This window comes from Prionailurus bengalensis, chromosome B1, assembly GCF_016509475.1.
Source record: "Prionailurus bengalensis isolate Pbe53 chromosome B1, Fcat_Pben_1.1_paternal_pri, whole genome shotgun sequence".
Taxonomy (NCBI): domain Eukaryota; kingdom Metazoa; phylum Chordata; class Mammalia; order Carnivora; family Felidae; genus Prionailurus; species Prionailurus bengalensis.
In genome coordinates, this window is record NC_057344.1 from 115,643,722 (window position 1) to 115,663,871 (window position 20,150).

The following is a 20,150-nucleotide window of genomic DNA, read 5'->3' on the forward strand; positions in this document are numbered from 1 at the left end:
CAACCAATGGAAAGAACAATATGACATAAATTCTTTCTTCTAAAAATGATCTTGTGGTATTAATGTGAAAATCCTATTTTTGAATTTTTGAACAGTATGTATTGACTAAATATATATTACATTTTCAAAAGCCTCAGTTTCTGAACAATGCTTTGATCAAACTTATATTTTAGTGATTTAATTGCTAGAATCTTAGTAGAGAACAAATCTCCAAAGGATAAATGAAATGAAAAAGGGAATTGAGGGGCCTTGTTTTTATGGGCTAGCAGCGAGATTTCACAGGGAAGCAAAAATAACCACTTCAGAGCTATGTCCTATTTTTAAGTGTCTTTAAAGCAAAAGTACCTGGCTTCCTACTTCCTGATTGCTCCTGTTTCAAAACAAGGAGACTGAAACCAGTGAACTAAGAGCTCCTTTGTGGTGCCACGGGGGAAACTGGACAGTGTGTTTACTTTAGAAGTCTAAAGCCCAAACTTCATAGACCCACATCTAAATTCAATTTCTAAAGCTCTTGTGATTGGATTCCCAATAGGCAAAAGAAAAGGAAATGTAAAATTTGAGAACTCCTGAATAGAAGCAAACCTCAAAGAACGCCATTGACTATAGACCAATATAGTCATCACATTATGAGTAATAAGAGAAAAACACTTCCCAGTCTACTCCATTCCCCACCTGTTAAAAGCCTAAAATAACAAAAGCATGATGATGTGAATGTTATTCCTTTCCAAGCCTCTTGATTTATCATTCAGATACCACAGTACCAAGTTGCTTAAAATCAGGAACTGCACCTTACATTCATCAACTCTGAATCACCAACCACAGCATATCTGTTTTGTCCTCATATTTGCCCCTTTCATACACAGTTGCTCAATAAATGCTTACTTATTCAATAAGGTAGATCTTTGGATGGCTTCTTGTCATCAAATGCCTGGCTAGGAATGAATTTATCAGACAAAACTGAGGAAGACAATTTCAATTATATATTTACTCCCTTAAATACAAGCTTACGGCAAGTCCCCCCAAAATTATTAGACCTACTTACTTGTATCTCAGAAACAGCCACTGGGTGATCCATAATCCAACTAATATAATCCCATTTATTTCTGATACAGAAAATGCCCATTTTACCCGATCAATGTAATCAAAAAACTTGTCTGGTAGCGGAGGGCTGAGCTCCTTGGGAGGCACCCTTTCGTGCACAACTGTGATCATGACGGTTGTTAAGACAAGGTTGAAAAGAGCGTACACAAAGGCGATCCCTGTTTTCCACCACTCCAGGGGAAATTTGTTCCTTGATTCAGTGGGCATAGCAATTTGGATATAGTCCGGGTACTTTTTGGTGCCCTTTCGCAACCCATTGGATAAGCTCTTAGGTTTACTGTTGCCATTTTTGTTTTCTTCTTCAACAGGCTCGGCAGGTCTTGTGTAAGTATTTGCGGGATCATTGGTTTGATTTTCCATATGTTCCTCGAGTTTTGCTGTCTCTATAATATCCATGGTCCCCCAGTCTTCAGATCAAGAAGGAGATGGTAAAGTTCTTGTTCTTTGTGCAAACTTAACTTTTTCAAATCCCTCTATTTCCGAGATCAACATGGACTCTTATAACTGATTTTGTTTCCTAGCACAAAGTGAAGAAGGTGGCCATCTGATTACTGTTCCTTCCATGCAGCTACCTGCTGTACACTCACCACCTTCAAGAAAGGAAGCCAATTTTCTTTCTCCCAAAGGTGTTACTCACCCACCTGTAAAAAATAAAACAAAACTACGTTCAGAAACGGTGCATGTCCAATTGTTAACCATCCAAAACAAAACAAAAGCATTATCAAAATAAGGAAGCAAATACCAAAGCCATTTGCTTTATAAATATATCATAAGAACATGGTGAAAGGTGTTGAGATGGAGTTTATTTTTAAAATACTGAGTTGTCTTATCTTGGGAATCTTGTCTCTTTCTGAGCTGATGTCAGTATTAATGGGAACATTTTAATAAATCCCTTTAAAATCTCTTTAAATAAAAATCAGGACCCAACTTGGCAAATACTTCATCAGACACTATTACTTGTTGCTATCCATGAAGTCACAATAAGTTAGAACCTCTCCAGAGACCACATCATTCTTTCCTAAGACTGTAGCTTTTCTGTGAACCTGGAAGAATAAAAAACTGATGAGGTGCTTACATGCATTGAATAATCGTTACTCTCTTCACTTGTCAAAGATCAATTTTTTATTTCCTGGAGTCTTCTTAAACGACCACTTCTCAGAACAGATTCAAGAACCACATATGCAAGGTACTTAAGGTGGCAGTGCCTCAGTTTATCCTTTTATATTTAGAGATGCATACCACACATCAGGAACGTGGACAGCCTTCAAAATAATACAGTGAAAAGACACACAAAGCCTTAGCTATGTTTTCATTCAGGGAACACATTCCACTTGTTACTCGAGAAAGATAAAAATCCTCCAGCTGACATGCTAAATTAGTAAGGAACCACATTTTGAGGCGGCCGGCACAATTTCTACCGCGCAACAGAAACTGACACCCTGGGGACCAGCTCCAGGCACTTACCACCGCGACACGGAGGAGGAAAGGGTGCCTTCGGCGGAGGCTCCGCAGGCTTCAAAGAGCAAAGACTTCTTCACAGTGCAGAGCCCCAGCACCAACTCTTTTATACTTGCTAGCAACACAGCCCCAGCTGTTCTCAATTTAGGAAAGCAGTATTTTAGTCGTGCTGCAGAACCCAGCCACCTGAAGAGGTTTTCAAACCTCGTAATTAGTCCCCACCCTGAGTACACTGCACAACTGCAGCGTAATTCTTCACATTTTAAAGGGCTCCCTTTCAGGGGAACTTTAGGAAAAAACAGGGAGGAGGAAAAACTCAAAGCAGGACAGCTAAACCTTCACTCAATGAAAGAAAGAGGGAAAAAAGGTAAAATGGCACAGTCAATAAGTACAGGCAATATTTGTTGACAGTATGGATAGCAAATAGATCAACCACACGCCTTTACTGTGCACCTGAACACCTCAGCGCCGAGGGCGCGACGCAGAGGCAATTAAAAGGAGTTTATTAAAAAACATGCCTGGCCTGAGCATTCATCCAAAGAGCTTGCAGTCTGAGGAGACAGAGCTCAAGTGACAACAAAACTACTGGGGAAGACAGAAAGGTGTACTGTAAAAGGAAGGACAAGGTGATCACTAGATAAAAACGTCGTTTTAGTTGTATCTCTGCTCCCCTGACAAGCTGTGTCTACAGAGAGGCACTGTCCACTTCCAGGGAAGTGACGGCATAAGGTGACCTGGAGAGAAACGGATGGTCACTGGACGACGGACACAGGCTAAGAGGTCTCACTGAGAAGCAGACATCTCACCTTTCTATGGTCCCTGTGAAAAGCCCCAGGCACTAAAACATTAGAGCAGGATGAGAAAGGACCAGCAACCCTGTGTGGAAACTGGGATTGACAGAGATCCTTTGTAGAACCCTAGCACAATGTTGTGGGAAGAGTAAGTACAAATAGCAAAGAGATGTCTTGTTAAAATATTTGCAAAACCAAACCTTTGACACCCTGGATTACCACTTCTAATGGAGGTGCCAAAACACCAACTCAGTCGTTGCCTGTCTCTTTTCACCACATCTAGGCTAATCCACTCATAGTCTCTTGCCAAACTCATCAAAATTCTCTCCAACTTTACTACTCCACATCTGCTCCTAGCCTGGTGTTCATATGTGAAAGAAGCTTGTGATTTTGAAACCCACGTCCACTGGCGGTCTTTATAAGGTAGCTATCCAGTTCTAGAACACAAAATGTAGAACAGAAGAAAATCCAATTAGTTACCTGTTTTATTTATTTATTTTTTTTCTAAGAGGAAGCACTCAGCCACTCACCTCATGGGACAACTGTGAGGATGACTGAAATAATTAATCATAAAGAGCTTTGCACTACTGGGAGTAAGAGCACTTGGTGTGTGCAAAGCCCATTTATCGTCATTAGTAGCAGGATTGATATTTTCCTTGGGATTTCATTAAGAAGACTGAATATACAAAGCACATTCATCCTGTGTCAACCAATTTTGTGACACAATGTCACCGAGATGATGACTACAAACATATTCATTTCTATGGTGATCCTTTGCTACCAAGTAAGTATCTGGGAAAGTGACAAAAACCACAATAGTTTCGATGGACAGCAATCCCATTGGTTCATTTGTTTACGGTACTATGCCAGAGCACAAGGCAGATGAAACCTTTCCAAGTCCTTACATTGCAAAATACCAGAAGTTAACCTAGAGAATATTAAAAAAATTTTTTTAAATGTTTTTATTTATTTTTGAGACAGAGAGAGAGCATGAATGGAAGAGGGGCAGAGAGAGAGGGAGACACAGAATCTGAAGCAGGCTCCAGGCTCTGAGCTGTCAGCACAGAGCCTGGGAGCGGGGCTCGAACCCACAAACTGTGAGATCATGACCTGAGCGGAAGTCAGATGCTCAACCGACTGAGCCACCCAGGTGCCCCAGGAAAGTTAAAGACCTGTATAGACTAATCTTCCTTTTGAAGGAAAGCGCAAAACTCTGAAACTTTTTACACTGATATTCTGTTAGGTTGTTTTTAGGACAAAGAATGACTTGTTCCAGAGATGCAAGTAAGGTTTCAAATTAGGAAATGATTGTAAGAAAACACAAACATATGTAAACAGAAAAGACAGATTATCTTGAGGGAAGTACAAAAGGCATTTGATACAAATCAACATCCTCTTGGTTTCAGGGGGAAAAAGTATTCAATAAAGGGAATAGAATTATCTATTTAGAAACACATTCTTTCAATGCCGGTATCCTGTAATATGTGTTTCAGTATCTGGTGTTACTCCTCTTTTCATCCCTAAATAAACTTTAGAATCTTTGTCAAATTACAAGAACACATTACTACTACTACTACTACTACTACTACTACTACTACTATTTAGGGGGTGGGGGGAGAGCACAAGCAGGGGAGAAGGGGAGAAAAAATCCTAAGCAGGCTCCACAACCAGTGCAGAGCCCGATGCAGGTCTTGATCTCACAATCGTGAAATCATGACCTGAGCTGAAATCAAGAGTTGGACGCTTAACCGACTGAGTCACCCAGGTGCCCCAAGAAAACACATTATTAGCTTCTGTTTTATTTCTGTCACCTCTATTCCATAAAGGGTTTGATATGACCATATTCATACATTAGTTATTCCCCTTAATAATCTCAATAGGATTTGTCTGTGTAATTTGACAAAACAATTCCAAGATTCACACTGGTAGGTATTAGGTTATATATTACATAATACTAGGGTAATGACACTGAGTTATTCTATTTTGAGTTTATCCAAAGGAAGTAAGAATGTGCACAAAATATTTCTACATTTTTTAAAAGTTTATTTGTTTATTTAGAGAGAGTGTATGTGTGCATGCTCCAGCAGGGGAGGGGCAGAGAGAGAGGGAGAGCATCCCAAGCAGGTTCCACACTGTCAGTGCAGAGCCCAACATGGGGTTGATCCCACAAATGATGAGATCAGGACCTGAGCTGAAATCAAGAGTCAGACGCTTAACCAACTAAGCCACCCTGGAACCCCTAAATGTATGTTTTCAACAGTCGTTGATATGAGAAAATTGAAAATAATCTAGTATCCAAAAACAGGGGGTTAAATGAATTATGGTTATCTCACTATCATAAAATACTATGTTTTGATGTGGTAACTATAAAGTGTGAGACAAGCATAGAAATATTACATAAGAAGGATGCAGTTACCCAATTAAAGACAAACTTAGATCTGAATAGGAGATGGAGAATCTCAGTAATTCATATCAGAGGTTATGGTTTTTAAAAACTGGGGAAGGGGCCATGTGACAGATACTCAAGGCTATCAGAAAAGGTATGGTTGTCAAACTCATGATGCACATATCTTCTTAACAGTCCTGACCTGAGGCTCACTGATGGCAGCCTGTAGTGGAGACTGAGTATAGACATGAGCTCTTGTCACAGGGCTTAGAAATGCACTGCTTACTAGATCCCTATGGCAGCCTGGTTGTGCATTTGTAGTAGTTAAGAAGACAAGACATATTAAATGTGTAAATGTAGTTTAAAAATTAAGGAAACTTATCTGAGTTTAAAAATGGGTTTTAATGTTTAAAAAGAGGTCATCTATTAAAGAAAGAAGTTAAACACTGATGGAAGGAAATGTGTTTTTAACATCTGCAAGTTGGAATTATGAATAAAAGAAAATTTATACATTCAGCTTAAAGTCTTAGGAAAAACTAGGTCTTGAAACAATTTTAACGAATGGAAAATCAGTGAAAAGAAACACCTGATAAGTTTCTTAACAGACATAAAAGCTTTTCAGACTTAAAAATAAAACAACTCAGTTGTCACCATAAAGCCATTAAAAAGTCAAGTTGTAGAATTAAACAGCCACAAATAGTTCTCAGAAAATGCTACTTACCTAATTAATCCTCATAAAACCCTAGGAAATATTTTAAAGAAATTGAGGTAAAGTGAGATGCTCAAGGCCAGACAGGGAGAAAGAACAGAGCCCAGATTAGAACCAGGAATCCCTGACCTCAGGAGCCCGTGTTCTTAATGGCACATCACCACCTCTGGTGCCATTATGTTAAGAGGTCAACAATACAGTCAGGAAAAGAAAAGTGACAACTATGAGTTTTTAACATTTTTTTTAATGTCTACTTATTTTGGGGAAGAGAGGGAGGGGCAGAGAGAGAGAGAGAGAGGATCCAAAGTGGGCTCTGTGTTAATAGCGGAGAGCCTGATGTAGGGCTTGAACCTCAAGATCATGACTTGAGCCAACGTCAGACACTTAACCAACTGAGCCACCCAGGCTCAAGCTTATTATTTTTATTTTATTTTTATTAAAAAAAATTTTTTTAAACGTTTATTTATTTTTGAGACAGAGAGAGACAGAGCATGAACAGGGGAGGGGCAGAGAGAGAGGGAGACACAGAATCTGAAACAGGCTCCAGGCTCTGAGCTGTCAGCACAGAGCCCGACGCGGGCTCACAGACCTGTGAACTCACGGACCGTGAGATCATGACCTGAGCCGAAGTCGGATGCTTAACCGATCAAGCCACCCAGGCGCCCCTTATTATTATTTTTTTAAAAATAGAGATACATAAATACTTAGGAAAGTCGTCTAGATAACATCAGAGGCATTTTTAAATCTCCGATATTTTGCAAAAATTTGTATACACTTAGAGAAAATTTCAATATATAATTCACCCCTCTTGTGACAGGAAGAAAAAAGGAGCCAATTAAGTATTTCCCATTACCCCTATCTACCATTTAACTATAGTTGTTCCTAATAAACTACCATTTAAATTTATCATATATCACTTTATGTTAATAAGATCCATTTTAGCTAAGATACGTCGTGGATATAAAGTTTTTTCAGAGATCAAAACACCTTACCTTTTCCTCTAATTTTAGAGCTCAGCTTGTATAAAACTCTTCCCACCTAAAATGGGCAAAAGTCCTACTATGCTTGCAGATAATGAAGGCATCTTATCAATCATGGGATTCTATTTCAGAAGCACTCACAAAATTTTCTGAATACTGAGAACTGAAAAGAAGATCTATAATTTACCAATAAATTATCATGTATTTTTGTGAAATACTTTCTCAACAAAAGTTAACATGAAAAGAGTCCTTATCAGAGCTTTATAATAAGTTTTTATACTGCCACTGGGTCTATATAGATATGATGATACACTTAAAATTAGGGAAATGGGAAGGTTTTGTAGGGTGACAGCATGCTGGGAATGGATCTGGGAAAATTTTTTTTTTAATCTATTGGTTAAAAAAAATTTTTTTTTAACGTTTATTTATTTTTGAGACAGAGAGAGACAGAGCATGAATGGGGCAGGGTCAGAGAGAGGGAGACATAGAATCTGAAACAGGCTCTAGGCTCTGAGCTGTCAGCACACAGCCCGGCGCGGGGGTTGAACTCACGGACCGCAAGATCATGACCTGAGCCAAAGTCGGACACTTAACCGACTGAGCCACCCAGGCGCCCCAAGAATTTTTTAAATTTAAAAGATAAAACCGAACCTCTAAATTTTGGGAGAGATAGCTTGGGTAGAGGACAGATGTTTTGGCTTCTGGTACTGATTTACTATCCTTCATGAAGGCAGAGTAGACATCAGTTCAGTTGTTACAGAAGAAAGATCCAGGATATTGCGATGGTTGCCTGGGGCTGCTGGTGGGAATGGAGAGTGACTAGAAATGGGCTGCAAGTTTCTTTTGGGGGGGTGTGAAGGTCTTAAAGTAGAAGGGATGATGGTTTCATAGTTCTGTAAATTAAAAAAAATCATTTAATTGCACCCTTAAAACAAATGAGGTAGGTATGTATGTATTTATTTATTTACTTTTGAGAGAGAGAGAGGCAGAGAGAGGGAGAGAATCCCATGAGGTGCAGAAAGAAAGGAAGAGATGGTGAGAAGTGGGGCTCGAGCTCATGAACTGTGAGATCATGACCTGAGCTGAAGCCAGATACTTAACTGAATGACCCACCCAGGCACCCCACAAATGAGTTTTTTACTATGTGGGTAATAATGACCTCATGAAGCTTTTTAAAACAAAACAAAACAAAACAAAACAAAACAAAACAAAACAAAACAACCACAGACTGTCATGCTAAGTTCTTTCTAAGGAACCAGAAAACCAAGGACTATCCCACACTCATTATATTCCTGACTGACGTATCCCTGTCAAGGGTAGTACTTACCAACTGAGGACTTCTTTAGCAGTGATTCCACAATACACATTTCTAAGTTCTCTGCAGACAAGTTCAAGAACCAACCAATGAAAATCAAACAGCTTAATAAAATCTGTGTAAACTGTGCTCCAAAAAAAACCCTTGTAGCTAAATAATATAAAGTGACAAAAAAAAGATGGATTTTTCTCTAACAGAATTAATCAAAATTTACTGAGTTTATTAAAAGAATTTAAAAAATGGTCCATTGTTTTTCTCATTAAAAAAAAATTGGGGGGTGCCTGGGTGGCTCAACTGGTTGAGCATGCAACTTCGTCTCAGGTCATGATCTTGCGGTTCAGGATTTCAAGCCCCACATGGGGCTCTGTGCTGACGGCGTGGAGCCTTCCTGCTTCAGATCCTCTGTCCCCCTCTCTCTCTGCCCTTGCCCCACTTGCATACTCTCAAAAATAAATAAAACATTAAAAAAATTGGTCACTTTAACTGGTGGGGTAGATAATTTAATACTTGTTGAAAGGAATACTTATTTACCCAGAGCAAATATTAGCTGTGTCAATTGGAAAACCGTAAACCGTGGCACTGGGAGCATTTCACAAGAAGGGATCATCTCCAGGCCATAGTGCAGCAGGAGAGGGGGAGCAGTGCGTGGCCTGTATTAACTGTTTCTGACTTACCTGTGACATAATAAAGTGCCTTCACTAAGATATAACTAGCAAAATGTTCCATTGGATGTTTCAAAATCTGGCTTCTATTTCCTAGCTGCTATTCTTTTTATTGCCAATGGCTGCAAAATTCTGATGATCAGATCTGATTCCAGTGTATATTGAAAAGACAAAACTGTCACCCTGGGGTTGAGAGACTGAAGGTCTCCAATAGGAGTTCTCCACTCAGAGAGCTGGAGTCACAGGGAAAGACAAGGTGACAGTCTGCGGTACAATGTGGAACGTGGGGTGAGGTGAATAAATGAGTGTGTAGATGGACAAGACAGACAGATTGGGAACCTGAAGACAGAAGAAGGCTGTAAATCGAGGTCAAGGACTAGGGAGTATTTAAAATAATTCTTCAGTTTCCTTTAGGTATATTCTAAAGCAGACGTTCTCAGAGTTAAGGGGTAGAGTCAGGGACACATCACGCGCTTTGCCCAAAGGCTGGCTTATGCTTGCCCCAAACCCTTCTCCCCACCTCTATTCTGGATACATCTAGGAAAGCTTAGAGAATTTCAGGGGGGTAGGGATAGAGGGACTCCCCTGGTAGTTTATTCTTTCTTTATCTGGTGTTTTCAGTGTTGGTAGAATGAGGCTAGAATTTTCTACTTCCCACTCCTCTTTTCTGAACTCACTGCCAGCAAAGTATGATATGTCCATGGCCTCAGAGAGTAAGGTGAGTTGAAGTCTTGCCTTTGTGTCAAAATGCTTATCTACTTTAGCGTATGAGCAAAAGAAAGCCTCTCTCGTTTAAACAGACGTTTGCACTCTTAATAATCTGAACTGTAATTATGTCAATTCACAAGATACAGGATAGACATTTGGTCACTAGAATCATTCCCCCTGTCCCCCACCCCCACACCAGCACTACCTGCTGCATGTTTAACCATCAAACAAAAGCAGCCAGCACTTATTTAGTATAAATACCCTGGAGGCTTTACCAGAAAGGTTAAATCTACAGCCTAACTAAACAACAGTGATAATCACCTGTTTCTACATTCCTATTCTTCCTTATATACCCCAAAGATTTATACACCTAGAAACCGATTCTCTTGGGTTTTAATACTTACTACTCTGCAACGGGAGCACAGATTACCTATTGAAATGAGGATGTTTCTGGAAACGACAAAAACTCCATTTAATAGTTTTAAAATATATTAAGTCTGCAATGAGAGCTTCTATTTCCTAAGAACAGTGGCTGGTCTAAACGAAAAGCAGAAGTTAGGGCCAACAATTTCACATAGTCTCCAGACCACACAACATGTTCTAAATATCAGAAGACCTCATTCTAAGTAAGTAAAGAGATCACAGTCAAGTCAACAGTGTATTTCCTCATCAACAAAATAAAAAATGTTCTTAGATTTGAAAGCGTATCTTATTTTTGGAAAACCATGATAAAAAATGAGAAGGAAACAAAGAATAGTAATTTAATAATTCTCTACTTTAATGGAGCTTCTTTATTCCATGCCCTTCAGGTTGCTTAGAAATACACCTATTGGGCGCCTGGGTGGCGCAGTCGGTTAAGCGTCCGACTTCAGCCAGGTCACGATCTCGCGGTTCGTGAGTTCGAGCCCCGCGTCGGGCTCTGGGCTGATGGCTCGGAGCCTGGAGCCTGTTTCCGATTCTGTGTCTCCCTCTCTCTCTGCCCCTCCCCCGTTCATGCTCTGTCTCTCTCTGTCCCAAAAATAAATAAACGTTGAAAAAAAAAAAAAAAAAAAGAAATACACCTATTGAGGGGTGCCTGGGTGGCTCAGTCAGTTAAGCATCCAGCTCTTGATTTTGACTCAGGTCATGATCTCACGGTTTCTCTGAGTTCAAGCCCCACATCCAGCTCTCTGCTGTCAGCACAGAGTCCGCTTTGAATCTCTCTATCCCCCTCTTTGCCCCCATCGCGCTCTGCTCTAAGAAACAAATAAACATTAAAAAAAAAAAAAAGAAATACACATATTGATTTCTCCCTCTACCCCACTGTGACCTCACTGTGGGGATACTTTATTCAATTTCATAGCCTATTTAAATGGGTATTTAAAAACAATATCTTGAAGCTTTCCCTGCTGTTTACTAGAATCTCACCACTTTGGGATTTGAGTGAAATCGCCTGTAAGCAAGAACGACAGGAAGGAGGTAAGTGATCTTGCTCTAGTACAGAGGCAAAGGTGAGGCTTTAGGAGTGACATTTAACCAGGCACTTGCAGTCCGTACACAGTGTGGTAACAGAGGAGAGCTGATGCTGAAGAACAGGAAGCTTACTCAATCCCCAGCACTGCTGGAGAAACGACACCCAGATACGCTCCGATACAACGTCCTTGTACAGGTCTAAAGTCTAGAATCAGACGTTTTGATAGGAATCTAAAATATAACAGTTATTGTATTTCTGCTTAGTGCTGTGCCAATAAACAGGTTCAAGAGTTCAAGAAATAGCTTAATACAACTGGAGAGATTTTGGGGGGAGCACTTCCTGGTAGCAAGAATTAAACACCGAAAAATTAAGGAGCTGGACCTTCAGCAGGTTTGCCCCATCTGCTTGTTGCGATTTGGGTGTGGTGTTACATAGGCTTCGGGAGAGGGCAAAGGTGTGTGGGGAACACGAAGGCTAGGTATTTCTTTATGTTTTTAAGTCCTTGCTGCAACCCACCTGGGTTCCTCAAGGCAGAGCATGGTTTTCACTATAAGGCAAAGGAAACAGACCACAGAAGACCCAGAAAGGTCTGTATAAAGCCTCAGTTTCTCATTTTCTTATGCCAACCACAAAGCTGTTCTTTTGCATGACTGGCCGAACAAGCTACTGCTTTCAAATGGTATGAGACTATAAAAAGCAATACTTTCTCCAAAGCCATTAAGGTCACTATATTTGGCTCTAGTTTTCTCTCAGAATTTAAACTGCTATGTTGTATTTAAATACATTATTTGTTTCTCAAAAGCACTTATTTGACCAATTTGCTTGTAATCTAGGATTTTGTTACTGCAAAAAACCTAATAATGATAATTTATGTTTCCTAATTTTAGGTCTCTGAAGAGGGAGCCAGATTTCAAACCCAACCTGACACAAGGATTAGTACACATGGGGGAAAGGCAGCAAAAAAAAAAAAAAAAAAAAAGTAACTTAAAAGATTAAAATCTTGAATCTAACAATGCCATTTTAACAATTTCAAGGAATGCAAGGGACTGTTATATTGGTATCTGAACTATATCTATAAAATGTTTACCCACTGAATTTTCACTTGTCCTAGTAAATTAAAGAAGAAACTATCACAAAGTGTTCATTTCTGTAATTGTTACCAGAAAGTTTGCATATTAAAAATTTTTTCATTTGAAGGAAATAAATCTGGTCTAAACACCATAATATTTGAATATTATTTTAGTAAATATTAGTGGCTAAGTATCTGAATACTCAAAATGACTGCCAACCGGCATGGTGTGAGAGGGAAAATGAGGTTCTTCAGAACTAGGTCCGGATGCCCGATGTCTTCAGCGAGAGCAAGTGATCCAGGAACCTTCAGCTTCATCAAAATGTTTTCCCTCCCTCAAAACAGGGAGACAGCTTAGTCAAGACTTTTATTCTTTCCATTTGTGACCACGTGCACTGGTTCACAAGTTGCAAAGCAAAGTTTCTAATAAACAAATGTATCTTTTGTTGTCTACTGAAGGTACCCAGGACGGAGTGTGAGCCCCTCCCCACAAAGCGCAGGGACTGTGATAGAATGAGGACCACAAAGTAGATGATATACACCACTGATTATGTAAGGTCCTTAGCCAGTTGCCCATTTCTTTTCAGCAAAAATCTAGAACAGGATACACAGATCTTCTTTTGTATTTCTTCTATGCATACCATAACATGAGACATTTAGTTCCAACACACCTAAGCTATGCCTCCAGGAGGTAATTAGAAAAAGAGGGAAGAGATTGGAAAAGAAAAGGGATAGCAGAAAAAGAGTAAGAGTTTTTACAATGAAACCTGGAAAGAGAAAGAGAATATGGAAAAGTATAGACATCAGGGCTGCACTTAAATGGCTCTTAGGGGACCAGAGTAAGATTTATTCTGTGTAAGGGTGGTTTATAGCTTGGGGAGTGAGAAGAGGCACTGGAAGGGAGCGTCAATCCTTGTTATCAAAAGCAGGAAAGCCCTGAGTATTTGGATGGAAAACCAAACTGGCAGGGACTGGGGGGTAGGTGCTGCAACCCAGCAATACAGTGTTGGAAAGTCTGGGGACTACCTATACTGGAATATTACTACCACAGTAATTGTCAACATAACCACAATTAAAATTTATCATGTAAAAAAGGTCAGAGATTCACTTAGCAGAAATTGTTATTAGACAGAAACCAGTAATTATAACATAAATATAAATAACTTCTATATAAATAATATATAAAATATTAATTATTCTTTAATCCAGGCTTCCACCTGGGGGTTTGGCCCTATACTTTCTTTGTACATTAAGTCAGCTGTTCATTCTTATATTCTGTATGTTAAAGCCAGGTGATTACAGGACCCTGATTGTGACAGTCCACTGTCAAATGTAGTGGGGAGAGCATAGAAGGAAGGGGGACAGAGAGTATTTTTTTGCTGGGCTATTCTCCGGGAGAGTGGAGAATGGGCAGGAAAGGAAACACAAGTAGGGGATAAAACTGCTAGGTCCTGTCTTATAGCCAGAACTCATTTCCTTAATTTCTATTTGGAGCTGATTTCCCCCACACCTCCTCTGACATATCCTGGGCAAAAGAGTTCCTGCATCTAAGTATCTCCCAATTACTAGTAACAAAAACTTCCTACAGTGTATCTCATTGACAGATTAACATACAAACTTCTACCCTATTGTCATCTGTGGATAAGAACAGTGGAAAGTTACCTTCAAACAAAGTCAATTAAATTATAATTTAAACTGTAATTGGAAAGGAGCATAAAAATTGCAATGAATGTCTGGTAGGATCATAAATTGGCATAATTCTTTTGAAATTCTGTCTCTTTTTAAACATGTCAAGAGCTTTGTTTAAAAAATATTTTTAATGCTTATTTATTTTTCAGAGAGTGAGCAGGGGACAGGCAGAGAGAGAGGGACAGAGGACCCGAAGCGGGCTCTGTGCTGACAACAGAGAGCCTGATGTGGGGCTCGAATTCATGAACTGCGAGATCATGATCTGAGCTGAGGTCAGATGAACCAATTGAACCAACTGAACCACCCAGGTGTCACTTAAACATGTCAAGAGCTTTAATAATGCTTACACCTCTTGACATAGTAACTCTACTACTGAGAATGTATTTTAGAACAAGTCTTAATACAGAAAAAACATTATCCAAAAATATATTCAGTGAAACAAAAATCGAAATGTCTACAGGAGACATTTAGAAGCATCTGTGAAGTACAGTAAAACATATGTAATACATTAAATATGCATCTAAATGTCCACAGTAGACATTTTGAAGCATCCATGAGATACATTAAACTTACTGTTTAAAAAACAGCACTGTATTATTTTCATAAACGTGTAAATGTATGAATTTTTAAAAACCAAGTCAATAAATACACCAAAAGAATATCAGATGTTAATGCTGATGGTGAGATTTACCAATTATTTTTATTTTCCTTTGTACTTTATTTTCTCCAAGTTTTCTACAATAAAAGTATTCACCCATGTATCCAAACACAAAAATATTTTCAAATAGTTTATGAAGATTATGTTTACGATTCTAATGATCAGGAAATACGGTATGATTTCAGTAATGTAAAGATGTATGTTATATTTACATAGAAAAAACCTGAAGAAAATATACCAAATATTAACCCTGCTTTGATGAATTTAAGATGATTTTAATTTTTTCCTTGTTCCAAGTTATATTTTCTACTTTCCACATTAACCATTCTTGTAATCAGGAGAAAGCTGATGGCTATTTTAACTATAACAGTATTGACAGAGTTAATAGGGAGAATGTGTTTGTTTTTAAAAAGGTATTTTGTTTTGTACAATTCCAAGTATGTAAAAAATGCATGTACAGAAAAATCAGAGCACAAGTACACTAAAATATTAAGAATGGTTATCCAAGTGGTAGGAGTAGGAGATTTTTCTGCTTCCTACATTTGTGTGCAGTCCACATTTAAAAATGTTTCATTACAAATGTAACATTTTATATCTAAAAGTACCTGAAACCATGTATAGTTGTTGCTGTTGCTTTCAGGGAAGTACTTACCAACTGAAATCTTTTTATTTCATGTCTTCACTCCCACAATAAAGTGCAATAAAAAATACATGTCTACAAAGTCGTGTGTGTGTGTGTGTGTGTGTGTGTGTGTGTGTGTGTGTGTGTGTGTGTTTTAATTTGAGAAAGAGAGAGAGAGAGACAGACAGACAGACAGACAGAGGGAACTCAGGCTGGGGAGAGGGGAGAACGGAGAGAGAGAATCCCAAGCAGGCTCCTGGCTCAGTTCTCAGTGCTGAGCCCAACATGGGTCTGGATCCCACAACCCCAGGATCATGACCTGAGCTGAAATCAAGAGTCAGAGTCGGAGTCTCAACCTACTGAGCCATCCAGGCGCCCCCACAGATGTTGTTTTTAGACACGCCTGCATCACTGCGGCTCCTTGGCAAAGCCTGGTAAACTAACAGCTAGTTGAATGGTACAGCCCTAACTTGACATACACACACAATTAAATTGGTGTTCAGTTAGTGTCAACTTTCAAAAAGAGACTTAATTGTACTGAAGCGTGATACCTTCTGCAGGGTTTATTTGCAACAAAGGAGGGAGGACTGCTTTATAAATTTCCATATAATGGATGTCACTCAATATTTCACAAAACAAAACCAGTCACTAATTCGGTTTAGTTTCCCCGGAATAAAACTAGCTGCCAAGTAGCAGAGAATGAGGCCAAACTGGATTTGATGGGGAAGTTGGTTCAGTCAAAAATGCAAATCCCCAAGCCCTCTTTTCAAATATTGGTAATTTTTGTGCACTGTGGATGCTTTCAGCTTATGTATTTTAAAAACCTTTCCCCTGATATTTGGTGGACTTTTGCTTCATTGTACTCATTATCAGTTAATAGTTTTTGTCCTCTGTTCTGTGACAAAACTTCAGAAATAACCTGAAATTGCCAAATGATCATTAAATAATGTTTTTCAAAACAGTAAGTATACCATATATGAAAGTTACTTTTAAAAATTCAAAGAATGATTGGAAACCTTAATTTAAAAGTTTACAAAAATCCATAAATCATACTGAGTAATAATCCCAAATACTACAAAATTCTAATTCTGTATCTTCTTTTTTTAAAAAAATTACATTAGTGCTTTTTTCCCTAATTCCAAAAGCTAGATATTACACTTTTTAGAATTACTTCTGGGAATTTATCTAAAGATACCAGCATAAGCATGAGAAGATTGTTTTCCAAATCTACTCAATAGAATTTTTGGGCAACAGATGCACTTTAAAACTCAGAACTTTGAATTTCAGAAAAACTTAAGTATAGGCTATATTAGGTCACACAGCTCACCCCTACCCCCTTGGCTGGATCGGGGAAACACTAGATACTCAAATATTAATATATCTGAACCAGATATATGAAAATATTCTCATTAAGTTGGGTAAATAAAGACTATAAGGAGCTTCTGGGTAGTTCAAGAGTTGTGACACCAAGAGTTACTGAAGGGAGGAGGGAAGGCAAAGAGAATAGGAGAAGGGAAGGGGAGGAAGAAGGAAGAGGGGAGGAGGGGAGGAGGAACAGATAGGTCAGAAGGGCCTTTAGTTTTTAGAAGTTTAGTTTCTGAAAATACAGATAAGTGATTCTGGACCTGTAAGACTGCAATCACACTGTCCATCAAGATAGGACTGGTTACATGATAAATAGGCTTTATTTGTACAATAAAATACTATCATACCATCATACAACGTTAGGTGAAGAAAGTAAGTTGTAAAATGTTTTCCATATATAGCATGTTTCTTTATTGTGGGGAAAAACTGTTCTGTGTGTGTAAATAAATCAACATGGCTACGAGACAGGTGATATTACATGGAACATTTACGTTTTACCATTTTGTGTTGAAAAAATAAATAAGCAGCATGTTTTGATTTTATTGCCTAAAAAAGACAACGATAATTATTCATTTCAGGGTCTTTAGTGTTTATTATAGGAAATGCTGTAGGGATGCCACAGTTTTAAAAAAAAGTCACTTCCCCCACAAGCTTATACTCTGCTGTGTACAACAACAATATAAAGATTAAAATCGGGGACGTCTGGGTGGCTCAGTCAGTTAAGGGTCCGACTTTGCCTCAGGTCATGATCTCACCATCCGTGGCTTTGAACCTGGAGCCTGCTTCAGATTCTGTGCCTCCCTCTCTCTCTACCCCTCCCCCACTGTGTGCGCTTGCTCACTCTCGCACTCTTTCTCTCTCTCAAAAATGAATAAACATTAAAAAAAAGATTAAAATTGTTATGAAAAAGTGTTCACTTCAGTAGCACATATACTAAAATTGTTATGATGAAAAACCAAGATGAGGCAAGAGAGTAACAGGAGGGTTATCCAAACTAGAATCTCTGGGCTTACGAGGTAACAATTTAAACATTTTACATGAATACTCTTAATCAGAAAAAAAAAAAAAATCAGTGTATCACCAAGTCAAAGGTATATCAAGAACATCTATCATCCATCCTGCTGAGATCCAATTAATATAAATAGCTCTTAGAAACCTGTGCAAATCAAACTTTTTAAAACTAAAAAGGGATTCCACTGGAAATGCTCCAATAATTACTCAATTATGGATTTTTGCCTTTGAGTTTTTTCCATTTCTAATAGACCAAAATAAAACATATGTGTTTAATATTCTAATTATATACATCACAATGGACTTTTACTTAATTGATCACCCCAGTGTTGTCTTCTAAGAAATGTTTAATCCACATGAGGCTTTTAAGAAAAGATTAAGGACGCAATATTATAATCACAGGAAGAGTAAAAACAATTATGCAGGAACAGAAAGGTTGAAGGTAGCAAATACCTAAAGAGGATTTAGAATCCAATTAGACTTACAATGCAGAAACTTTATCATTGAATCCTAACAGATAGGATAGAAACTACGGATATAGAAAACCTCAAAACCTGTACCCCAAGTCTAGTGACCAAACTCAAGCAATACTCAAGGGTTAAATATGTAGTAACTGTTACTACACTCACTGATGAAAGCCTGGAAGGTAAGGCAAATACATGGGCAGTCAACACAGAAGGCAGAATTATTTCTGGCCTTCCGTTCTGTGCAGAATTTGGCTCTGAGTGCTAAGGAAGGTAGCAGCAGAGAAGCCCCGGCTACTATTCTCAAGGGATTTTTTTGGTTAAGTATCTCCCCCCAATCTTCCCAGACAGAAGTGACTTAAAAAGACCAAAGAGCAATAAAAACAACTTTTATAAATTAGATTACAGCCTGAAATAACATTTGAAGTTTAGTAAAACCATATATACCAGATAGAAGTACAAGTGAAAAGAAAATTCAAATAATGAACTTAAAATGGGGGAAGAAGACTGGAGATGCATGTGCGTGCGTGCGCGCGTGTGTGTGTGTGTGTGTCTGTGTGTGTGTGTAATAAATGTCACAGGAATTTTAAGTCTATGAAAACTGAAAACAAAGGTTTTAAAAAGTAAAATAGTTTTGGGTTTTTTTTTAATAAACAGGCTTTTAAAAATGCCAAGCCCCACCAGGTGTTGTAGGAATATTGTACACCTGGAACTAATATTACACGGTATGTTAACTAACTGGAATTTAAATATTTAAAAAAAAATAAAGAAAAACAAAAATGCCAAGCTCCACAAATCAGGAGTGAATGGAAGATCAGTGAAGTAGTTATTCAGTTTAGCAGCGGTCTATCCTTGGGAGTAAACTATGGTCAGAATTCTTTTCTACAGAGTGAAGCAGATTTAGAAAAACACAGGATGATTAAAAGCACTGAACATGAACATGATGCCATGAGGTAGCCAGGAAACACTATAAACTCAATGTTCAATTAGCATCAGGAAGCTGAAAGATGTAATTCCATACATAATCTTATTTCTATTAAATCTAATTTTCATTGATAACCCTACATAAATAGAAGTATTTGGCTATAAATAATCACCTGAAATTGTTTTTTAAAATATACTTTTGCTATCAACAAAATACATTTAAAAAACTGAAATAAAGTAACAGGCTAGAAAAGAAGGTTTTTTTTGTTTGTTTTCCAATTTGGGTTTTGTTTTGTTTCTGCTTCTAACATCTCCTGTAGCATAATCTGTAGCAATAATAGGAGATTGGGAGCCCATTTCCAGAGCTTAGACCGAACAAGAGCAATAATTACATTCTGGTTCATATGGATCTATACTTTAGAGGCACATCTTAAGAATGTAAAAAAGGGGGGTGCCTGGGTGGCTCAGTTGGTTAGGCATCCGACTTCAGCTCAGGTCATGATCTCACAGTTCGTGAATTCCAGCCCCGCATCCAGCTCTATGCTGACAGCTCAGACCCTGGAGCCTGCTTCTGATTCTGGCTCCTTCCCTCACTGCCCCCGCCCTGCTCACGCTCTGTCTCTCTCTCAAAAATAAGTAAACATTAAAAAAAAATTAAGAATGTCAAAAAGGATTATGGGTTGATGGGGAGCACTGAGAAGAAAAGTTCATTTGGGGGGGGTTTAAGTGTGGGATAAACAAAATCTTAGCTATCCTCTCAGCTTCTAACTCCCTCCTCTGCTCAC

At 38.5% G+C, this 20,150-nt stretch overlaps 1 protein-coding gene across 4 annotated transcripts in view; it reads right to left on the reverse strand.

Annotated features, from left to right (window-relative positions):
• The window catches only part of SGMS2 (sphingomyelin synthase 2), an 82,396-nt gene that overhangs the window by 15,409 nt on the left and 46,837 nt on the right, over nt 1-20,150 (reverse strand). For 2 of the 4 annotated variants that reach the window (XM_043571020.1, XM_043571010.1), the window contains exon 2: nt 1,043-1,742. In XM_043571020.1, the coding sequence (XP_043426955.1) occupies nt 1,043-1,497 (455 nt within the window). In that variant the 5' untranslated portion in view covers nt 1,498-1,742. Of the gene's footprint in view, nt 1-1,042; nt 1,743-1,843; nt 2,049-2,176; nt 2,773-20,150 lie in introns of those variants that run through there. The other 2 variants (XM_043571022.1, XM_043571028.1) reach the window with 2 other exon arrangements.